Source organism: Dasypus novemcinctus, chromosome 14 (assembly GCF_030445035.2).
Source record: "Dasypus novemcinctus isolate mDasNov1 chromosome 14, mDasNov1.1.hap2, whole genome shotgun sequence".
Taxonomy (NCBI): domain Eukaryota; kingdom Metazoa; phylum Chordata; class Mammalia; order Cingulata; family Dasypodidae; genus Dasypus; species Dasypus novemcinctus.
In genome coordinates this window covers 105,974,264-105,984,513 of record NC_080686.1, presented here as the reverse complement: position 1 = coordinate 105,984,513, position 10,250 = coordinate 105,974,264, and the positions used below count along the sequence as shown (strand labels likewise).

At 69.6% G+C, this 10,250-nt stretch overlaps 1 protein-coding gene across 2 annotated transcripts; it reads right to left on the bottom strand.

The window, feature by feature from the left end:
• Positions 1-3,754: 3,754 nt before the first annotated feature.
• Positions 3,755-7,202, bottom strand: THEM6 (thioesterase superfamily member 6). 2 transcript variants are annotated; one of them, XM_004482138.4, is made up of 2 exons: positions 6,640-7,202; positions 3,755-4,971 (listed from the first exon to the last, which is right to left on the bottom strand). In XM_004482138.4, the coding sequence occupies exons 1-2, from the start codon at positions 7,150-7,152 to the stop codon at positions 4,858-4,860; spliced, it is 627 nt and encodes a 208-aa protein (XP_004482195.2). In that variant the 5' UTR covers positions 7,153-7,202; the 3' UTR covers positions 3,755-4,857. The 2 variants fall into 2 exon arrangements, with proteins under 2 accessions (XP_004482195.2, XP_004482196.2); XM_004482139.4 differs by having other exon boundaries at positions 6,799-7,202.
• Positions 7,203-10,250: the final 3,048 nt, after the last annotated feature.

Here is a 10,250-nt window from a genome sequence, read left to right as displayed (position 1 = left end):
GACGCAGGGCCCCGGGGCTGGCCCCCCCACCTCCACACGCGCTCATCCCGTTCTACTCCTGGCCTGTGCTTTGGGGTGCTTCTACCAGCTGCTTGCCAGGGAGAGGGATTCTGGGTGTGGAAGGGACTGGCCTTGACCCTGGGTGGGTTTGAGGTAGATCCCAGTGCAGGCCCTCGTCTGCCAGACGGGGCCACAGTTCCAGCATGGCCTCCCTCCAGGGCCACGGACCCATCCTCAGCACAGCCTGGCCTGCCAAGTGCAAGGGCCAGCAGGGGACAAGGCCACAGCAGCCCGGGGAGGGCGAGCGGCCAGCCCTGGAGGTGAGCAAGCAGAGGGCAGGGTGTGATGCTCAGACTGGGGCTCCCGGGGGGCCACTGGGGGGCCCCGCCCCCGGGGCAGGCGGGCGACAAGCTGTCTCGGAGCCCGGCCCGCGCCACCCTCCTGCTTACCCACACCCACGACTGGGTGCCCCGGGGGCCACGCTGCCCTGCTGCTCTGGGGCCTCGGCGTGGGCAGGGTGAGTGGGCTGGCATCATCGGCTCGTGGGAATCCTGGGCCTGCTTCCAGCTTCTCAGTGGGGAGGGGTCAGTGGGGGCATCGGGGCTGAAGCCCACCATGTCCATCCCCCTTGCCCTGACCAGGCCACTGCATCTAGCGTCCAGCCTGGCCTGGGACTGGGTCACAGCCCTGCTCCCCAGGGAAGCACACAGACTTCGAGGGGTGCAGCTACGGGTCCTCCAGCAGGGGGGGACCTTGCAGCAGCGGCGCAGCATGAGCCACGCCTCCCCAGGGGCTGGGACGAGAGCCCTTCAGGCGGGGGCCCCGGGCAGGCTGCCCAGAGGCTGGAGCCCCTGCCTCCTAGTTCTGGTGACCACAGCAGGGAGGGGGGAGCAGGCGGGACCTCAGAGGCTGGGTGTGGGGGCCCCAGCCCCGCCCCGCCCAGGTGAAGCTACGCACCTGAGCAGCCCGCGAGCTACCCTTGTGGGACCCTTGCGGGAGAACGTCACCTGCTGCAGGGCCAGGCTGGAGACCCTGGGGACAGGCAAGGCTGGGCCCATGGCAGGGGCCCCAGGAGGCAGCCCCCGCCCCCGCACGCCTCGCTCGCCCCCGCTGGCGGCCCTGCAGCTCTGCCACGGCTGCCCACTTCCAGCAGGAGGACCCCCGCCCCGGGGGGGTGGGCAGGAGGGGCAGGGCAAGCTTCCCCATCTCGGGGGTCTGGGAGGGGTGGACGCCACTCCCCCTGCCTCTGCCCCAGGCTTCCTCCCCAGACCGGGCACTGCCAGCCCCAGGGGGGCAGGTGGGGTTAAGCACTTGGGCCTTGGGGGCGGGGCGTTAGCAGAGGCTCTGAGAAGGGCGGGAGCTGCCAGGCCGCAAGCGTGAAGGCTGGAAGGAGCAGAGGGGCGGGGTGGCCCCGGGCATGGGCTCTGAGGCTGGCCCAGCTCACAGGGCGCCTCTTCGACCAGAGCCTCAGGTGACCTGCTCCTGCCCCAGCTCCCGCCAGCCCACGGGGCCACTGCACCGGCACTGCCCACCCACTGCTTGCGCAACCTCTGCCTCCAGGCATGGCCAGGCTGGGAACCCGGGTCAGGCAGCCGGACCGGAGAGGGCCGTGCCAGGGCTAGCTCTGCCCGCCACCCCCACCTGTGTACCAAGTCGATGACCCAGGTGTGGACCCCCGTCCTGCCTGGTGCTGGCGATCTGCCGAGCGGGCCCATTTCACAGATGGGAGACGGGGGTCCTGGGGGAGAAGGGCGCTCAGGCCACACCCCCAGCAAGCCAGCCCCATGCCCTCAGACCAGGGCTACCTCCATAGCCCAAGGCAAGCCTGGCCTGGCCCCGCCTCCCCTCGAGCCCTGGGGTGGACAGAACAGCGGCCCCAGGGGTCAGTCCTGGCCACGGGGAGGTGGGAAGAGGCATCGGCAGATCCAGCTTCCTGGGCAGACCAGGCGTGGGTGGGGGGGGAGGAGGGGAGAGGGCTGCCCTCTGCCGACCACAGCCCCTGGGCGGGCTGAATGGGAGGGGGCATGAGCTGCTCTCACTATCCTAGGACCCCAGAATGGGCCTTCAGAATGGGGGAGTGGACCCCAGGACATGGGGGACGCATGTCCTGAACCAGAGAGCTGCAAAGTGCATTGGGAGGGGAGGTGCCCACCACGGGGCGGGCCTGTGACCCCCGCCACAGCCGTCTACACAGTAAAGGCAGTGCTGCTTTCCCATTAGTTTAAAATCAAGAAAAGCGAGAGAGGACAAGCCAGTGAAGGCCGGCCAGCCAGGGCCGAGAAGTGGATACTGAGTTCCCAACATGCAGGTGGGCAGTGGGGCTTGGGTGGGATGCAGCCGCCAAACCCAGGGCTACCCAGACCCCACCCATTGCCTTGCCACAGGTCAGGCGCGCCTCCAGCCTCAGTTTCCCCATTGGTAAGGTTGGTGGCCATTCTTGGCCCGGGGCTCGAGAGATGGGCGCGAGGCAGGCTTGGCAAGGCTGCAGAGGCGGGGGCGTGCACCCCCGGGCCCTGGGGGACACCGTGGCAGCCTGGCTGCTGCCTGAGCCCAAAGGCGTGGCCCCAGGGACAGGAGGGCACCCCCTGAGGTGCCACCAAAGCCCCCGGGTTCTGCCACCTCTCCCTCCTTGCTCCCTGCACTCGGCCACCAGGCCTCTGGCAGGATCCTCTCCAGCTCCACGAACGAGACCCCGTGGAACGAGACCCCCGCCGAAGCCTGGTCTGCGCCAAGCCAGGGTCCACCGAGGCTGGACCCTGCCAGGGTCCAAGCCAGGATCCACTGAGGGGCGAGGCCAGAGAATAGAGCGAGAGCCCATCCGCGCAACCAGAGCTGCCTCCCGTTAAGTGTCCACTGCGGTCGTCCAGGTTTGGGCCGGTCCCACCGGCACAAGGCGGCAGGTGCACGTCAAATCCCAGCGGCAAATGCACTGGCAGCGGACCCCCGGCTGGCGCCACCCCAGGCGGCCACGGCCTGCTCCGCGCCAGGCCTGTCCTCCAGAGCCCCTCCTGGCCGGAAGCCCTCCCGGGGCCCGTGCACGAGCACACACGCAGGCGGACACAGACCCACACATGAAACACGCAACCACATGTGTGCACACACGGACGAGCCCATGTGCATGTATGCACACGAGCATACACACACGTACAAGACATGCACATGCTCCTACCCTCGATACAGATGTGAACACACACGCACAAGCAGTACATAACATGAACACACACACACATTCCTACCCTCGCTACAAACCACACTTCAGCACAAGGGCCGCCAGGTGACCCAGCGCACTGGGGCATCATGCATCCTGGGGTCGGAGGTGAGCAGGACCACCTCTCCACTGCCCCACGGACCCAGGGGCCCCACTGCCATCTCCACGTGGTGCCACGCAGGGTGGAGCAGGCCCAGGCACCTCGCCCTGCAGCTCCCGGCCTGGGCCCGCCCCCCCCCAACACACCATGGCCCCAGGAGCCCAGACCCCTGGGTGCCCCTGTCCTGTCCGGCACCGGGATTGCAGGACTCCAGGGAGTGAAGCTGGGCGCCTGGCAGGGCGACCTGGTGAGGACAGGCCTGCACTCAGGAGGCCGGCCCAGCACCTTGGGGCCCCCTGCTGTACGCCTGCAAAATGTGGCCCTTAGGTTCGGGAAGCCTGCAGCCCCCTCACCGCAAGACGCCTCCAGCGACACGGCCACTCCTTCCCTGGCCCTGCCTTGGGCCCCGCCGGGGGGGCAGGACCGCAGAGAGGACCCCAGCACGCTCGCGTGTAAAATCCTTTAATCTTGTGCGTTCTTCAAATAAAACAGAAAGATTGCAGCTTTCCCATGGCAGGTGTACAGTAAGAGTAGGAAGTGCAGGCAAGGGGACAGGGCATGGCGGGAGCTCCGGGGTGGCAGCCGGGGGGGGCGGACAGAGGCGGGCACATGCCCTCCCCCTAGCCTGCCCCCCTCCGCGAGCCGAGGGCCCTGGGCAGGGCTGCGGGCCCGTCTTCCCAGCTGTCGGGTGGCAGATGAGGCAGGAGCAGGCAGCCCTGGCCAGCAGCCCAGTGTCGCCGGCAGGCAGGCCCCAGGGCAGCCGCCCGCCCGCTCTCAGGAAGGCGGCACCTGCCCACCACCAGCCAAGGCCCTCTCCTCCCGTCCCAGCCCAGTCCATCTAAGAGAAACCTGGTGCCACAGGACGGGGGTGTCCACAGGCCGGGCATGTCTGCAGGACAGGGCCTGGGGCCGCCACGAACAGACGCAGACCGCAGAGCCACCAGGCACATCCATTCTCTACTTGGCAACGGGCCCCAACCAGGGTGCCCCAGCACCCCCCCCACCCTGGAGAGCAGTGGCTAAGGTAAAACCTTTCTGCACAGGAGCCTCCACTCACCCCATCTGCCAGACACTGGCCTGTCCCTTCTCCCTGGTGCCTGCCCAAAGCCCCTTGACCCGTGGGCTGCTCCCCCCTTGCCCGGCAGCCTGTGGCCCCTCGAAGCACCCTGGCCCCATGCCTGGGATCAGGCTCATGCCCGCCCGCCCAGCAGCTCGACTCCCAGGCTCCGACCCAGCCACACGCCCTGGCCCACCGTCAGGGCCCCCCGCTGCCCTGGCTCAGCTGCAGGCTCTCAGCCTCACTGCAGGGCCCCCAGGGCCCACACCCCACCGTGCCCACTGTCTCCACCGCAGATCCGAGTCGAGTCAGGGCTCCCGTGCCTCCCCTGCCCGCTGCCCGGCGTGGGGCCGGGCATGGAGAGGCGTCGGCCACGGGGGGCCCAGCAGGTGGAGCGCCAGGCCCGGCTGGGCCCCAGGACGTGCCCTGGGCAGGCAGGAGGGGCCGGTCGGTGGGCCGGGTGCACGAGCCCCCCGGGCACGGGGCCGGCGGTCACTGCTCCTTGGCGGCTTCGCTGAGGCCGCTCTCGGCACGGAGCAGCTGGCTGCTGGCCTCGTTGTAGGCGATCCAGTGCTGCAGGTCCTCGGGCAGCTCAGGGGGCTCCACCTGCGGGGAGAGGGGGTCCCTGAGGCCGGGGACCCGGGGTTCGGCGGCCTGGCCGCTGCCTTCACACCTGGGGCCTCTGCTCAGCCCATCCCTCCGTCCGCGGGGCCCTTTCATAGCCTCGGTGGCAGCCTGGGGCGCCCCTTCCCCGTCCGGGAGCCCCTCCCCGGGGCCCTCCCCAGCTGGGCCAGGTGCCCCCTCGCACCACCCCCTTGTAGCCCTGGAAACTCGGCCTTGGTCGGCCCTGTCTCCCCCGCGGGGCTGTGCCGGGGGCCCCTGTGTGTCCCGAGGACTCTGGCCCAAGCCTCTGAGGCTGGTGGGTTTGAGAGAAGCTATGAGACCCCAGGGACAGGGACAGTGGTCTGGGGGGAGAGTCGCCGGAGAGTGCGGGCGGCATTGCTCTGCGCGCCCTCTCGGGTGCTCGGTCTCCCAGCACCAGGAGCTCCCGGCCCGAGCGCCCAGCACTCACCCTGCTCGGCAGCACCGGGGCCTCTTCCCGCAGACGCAGGGTGGGGCCAGGGAGTGGACGGGGCCAGGGCACGTGGCAAGTCCAGGCAGTGCTGGCCCTGCTTCACCAGGCCCTGCGCCGGCCGGCCTCCCCGCCCCCACCCTGCTGCCCCTCACCTTGCAGCGCCCGGGGCACCTGGACTCGGGCTGCCCCAACCACACCCCTTCCCGCCCAGGGCAGCCCCCGGCCACCTGCCCCAACCTGCCTCCTCCGGCCGCACTAGCCCCAGCCTTCACTTCTCCCCGGGGGCCCTCCGGGGTCAGTCCGCGGCCCTCTAGCCCCGCCCTCCCCCACAGAGCAGCGGCCCCCCACTCCTCTGCCTCCAAACCCGGGCTCTCAGGTCACTAAGCGAGGGAGCGCCCTGACGGCCGCCCCTTCCCTGGACTCCCCGCTCTGAGGGCCGCAGAGCCCAGCGTCTGCCCAGTGGGGTGGGGCAGGGCCAGGCCCTCCTGGGATTCCTGTCCGCAGACACTGAGCCTGGATCAGCCCTGGGAGCCGCCGGCGCCTCTCCGGGCCTCGGTTTCCCCACCTTTGATATTCCCCGCAGCGGCGCAGCCGCATCCCTCCCATCTGAGGCCAGTGGCGCAGGCCCTGGCGGCAGGCACTGAGGCTCGGGCAACTTGTCAGGAGCCGCCTGAGGCAGGAGCCTGCCCTGGCAACCAGCACGGCCGCTGCGGTGCCCTGGCGTCCCCAGGGCCCTGGTTGCCAAGCTGCAGCAGCCGGCCTTGGCGGGCAGGGAGAAGAGGGCCCAGGAGCCCCAGGCGGGTGCTGCGGCAGCCCCTCTCCGCCGGGCCTCGATGCCCCCTCTGACCCGGGGAATGTAGCCCACAGCCCCTCACTGCCACCCTCACTCACCAGTTTCTACGCTTAGGACGGGGGGTGGGGGGTGGGGGGTGGGGGGTGGGGGGTGAGGCTTCAGCACTGCGGGCGGCGCAGCAGCGGCGGCTGCCAGGGGCTCTCCCGTTTGGAAGACGCGGCAAGAGGGCTGGATGCTGGGGCAGACTGCACAGCCGCATCCTAGGTCCCGGCCCCCCTCCCCCCCCCCCCACAACCCGGGCCCCGGCTCCCCCCACCCGGGCCCGGAGGGAGTCAGCGAGGGAGGCCCTGGGTCCAGAACAAGGCGCGGGATGGGGGAGGCCGAGGAGGGCCGGGGGGACGCTCACCCTGCGCTTGCACAGGTGCTGCACGACGCGCTCGGGCGAGGTGCCCAGCACGTGCTGGCGGGAGCGCAGGAGCGCGCACACGAAGCCGTCGCGCCGGCTGACGAAGCGCGCCTCCAGGTAGAAGGCGCGCCCGTCCCAGCCCAGCAGGCGGGTGCGCACCTCGAAGGGCTCCAGCAGGCGCAGCGAGCGGCGGTAGCGCGCGCACGAAGCGGCCAGCACGGCGCGGCCCCCGAGCGCGCGCAGCGCCCCGAGCACGCCGCAGCGGGTCAGGTGCGCGGCGCGCGCCACGTCGGCCTCGCGCAGGTAGCGCGCGTTGTTCATGTGCAGCAGCAGGTCCAGGTCGGAGGGCAGCACGCGGCCGGCGAAGCGCTGCTCGGCCAGCAGGTCGCGGACGGGCGGCTGCAGCAGGCGCGCGCGCAGCACGGCGCACGGCACGCGCACCAGGTACCAGCCGTCCAGCAGCGCGAAGAAGGCCAGCGCCAGGGCTAGCAGCGCCCCCAGCACCCACAGCATCGCGGCGCGGCGCGGGGCTCTGCGCGCCCGGGCGCCCCGGCCGGCACCGCCAGGCCCGGAGCCAACCACCGCGGCGCGCCGCCCGAGGGGGAGCCCGGCCGCCCGCCGCCCGCGCCGCGCGCCGCCGCCCCGCCTCTGCGCCGCGGTCCCCCCCGCGCCCGCAGTGGTCCCGTCCGCCGCCCGCCCGCGCGGCTTTCGCTTTCCCCGAGGCGGGGCGCGGCGCGGCGCGGCCACGGCGCCCTCTGGCGGCGGCGCCCGGCACTGCAGGCGGCGCCCTTCTCTCCGCTCCGGGCGCCTACCCGGCGCCCCTCTCTCCCTGGCTCTCCCCGAGGCCGCCTGGACCCGTGTCCGAGGAGGAGCAGAGGCGCCGGCACTTCCCCGGCCCAGGCTGGGGGACGTTGCCAGGCAGGTGGCACCCAGCCGGTCCCCAGCGGCGCTGATGCGGGGCTCCCCTGCAAGCCCACCAGCCTCTGCTCCAGACCTCGGGAGGGGGGGGGGCTCCCCTCTTCCGCAGGGGAGGGCCCTGGTGCGCGCACCGGGGACTCAGAGCGCAAGGCCAGGTGGCCCCGAGGCGCATTTCCCGTCCCAGCCGGTGACCTCTCGTTGCCCTCCCCCTCCGCCGCCGATACTTAACCCCCCTACCCCAAAGAGCCTGAGTCCCCCAGACTCATTCCCCAGCATTCCCACGCCTTGGCGCCAGGGAAACGGCAGCAGATAGCCTCGGGTAAGAGTGGATGACTCAGCGGTGTGTTAAAGGTCGCGCTCGGGGTCACGAGGGTGGGGTGGGGTGGCCCCCGTCCCCCTGGGCCCTCGGATAAGTGCGCGCTGCAGTGTCTCCGGTGCGCGCCGCTTGGCGTCCCTGGTCCGGGAAGAACTGCTGGGGTTACTGAGGTCCCGAGTGATAAGCGGGGCGTGGGGGCGGGGGGGCCCTTGCGAGGCCGAGACTGGCCGCGGCTCCAGTGCGGGGTTTTTGACCACCCTCTCCATGGGGGAGCCCCCTGGCCTGAGAACCTCCCTGGACAGAGCCTGGCAGGGCCTGAGTCCTTTGCAGAGCTTTCTTCTGGGACTGGCAGCTATGGCGGAGTGGGAACTAGCGTTCCTGATCTGCTTGGATACTCCCGGGGACGGGGAGTTCATTGCCTGTCCCGGCAGCCCCAGCCATCCCGGGAAGCCCCGGCGGCGGAGAGAAGGACCTTCCTGCTCATTGCTCCCACTCGTCCCTGCAGACCTGCCCTCCTCACTCCTCCAGCCTCAGCTGCCTGTCCCCTGGGGGGCGGGGGCGGCCCCGCAGGCTGCAGAGACCGGGGTCATGTCCCTCGAGCCCTTTGCCTGCTGGCCAGAGAATGCAGCCTCCGGGCTGCCCTGTCCCCTGCCCCTAGCCGGGCTGCCCTGGAGGTGGCGTCCAAGAGGGCTGGGGAACAGAGAGGAGCCCGCCCCCTTCTCCGCCCAGCCTCTACTGCACCCCACTCCTCACTGGCCCCGGAGGCTGGGGGCCAGGGCCTGGTCTTCCTCGCTGCCCGCCGTGTCCCCAGGGCCTGCGGCGCCTCCGCTGGCAGGACGCGCCCCAGGGAGACCAAGTGGATTGCTCCCGGGGAGCTGCGCGCCGGAGCTCTTCTGGTACACGTTGCCCGGGAAGTCCTTACCGAGTCCTCCTGCGTGTGGGCCGCGTGGCCGGGGCATCAGGCAGAGAGGGCCCTTGCCCGCGGGCCACGCCACTCCCTGGCGGTCAGCCCAGGGGTCCGGGCGCTGCCTCCCGGCCGCTCCAGCACTTGGACACATGCCTTGTCCTCTTTGGCCCTGGCCCACGTGAGGTGAGGGCCCGGGAGGGGCTCTGGGTACCTGAGCGGGTTCCTTGGGACGGCCAGGACCCCCCCCATTCCCAGTTCTAAACAGCAGGGGGTTCAACTTCATCGTGTTGCTGGGAGCAGCCAGCAGCGGGCTCGCCTGTCTCTTAGGGACACCGTCTGGAAATGGAGGCAAAGAAAAGACAGCTCTAGGGAAGTGGATTTGACCCAACAGATGGAGCGTCCACCCGCCACATGGGAGGTCCGCGGTTCAAACCCCGGGCCTCCTTGACCCGTGTGGAGCTGGCCCATGCGCAGCGCTGATGTGCGCAAGGAGTGCCGTGCCACGCAGGGGTGTCCCCCGCGTAGGGGAGCCCCACGCGCAAGGAATGAACCCTGTAAGGAGAGCCACCCAGCGTGAAAGAAAGTGCAGCCTGCCCAGGAATGGCGCCGCACACACGGAGAAGTGACACAAGATGACACAGCAAAAAGAGACAGATTCCCATGCCACTGACAACAATGGAAGCAAACAAAGAAGAACACGCAGCAAATGGACATGGCAGACAGCTGGGTGGGGGGGGCGGTGTAAGGGAAGAGAAATAAATAAAAAATAAATCTTAAAAAAAAGAAGAAAAGACAGCTCCTGGAAAGCGAACATGGCTCAACTGATAGAGTGTCCGCCTACCATATAGGAGGTCCAGGGTTCAAACCCAGGGCCTCCTGACCCGTGTGGAGCTGGCCCACGCGCGGTGCTGGTGCACACAAGGAGTGTTGTGCCACGCAGGGGTGTCCCCTGCATAGGGGAGCCCCACGTGCAAAGAGTATGCCCCGCATTGAGCCACCCCAGGCAGGGAAAAGAAAAAAAGCGCAGCCCACCCAGGAGTGGTGCCACACACACGGAGAACTGGCAGAGCAAGGTGATGCAACAAAAAGAGACACTGATTCCCGGTGCTGCCAAGAATGCAAGCGGACACAGAAGAACACGCAGCAAATGGACACAGAGAGCAGACGGGGGGGGGAGAGGGCGGCGGGAGGTGGGAAGGGGAGAGAGAGAAATAATAAAATAAAAGGAAGGGAGGGAGGAAGGCTGGCTCTTGGGGTGTGAAGGACGCCTGCAGGGGAGGTGGCCCTGCGGCAGGAGAACGGAACAGCATTGTTCTCTTATGGGTTTGGATTGTGCTGGAAAGCATCCTTCCCGCTGGGGGCTGGGGGGCGGGCGTCCGACGGTTAATTGCCACAAACTTGGGGAGATAACTTTTCACATTGCGGGGAGGACCCCAGAGGGGGCTCAAGAGCCCCGAACAGCCCCCTCAG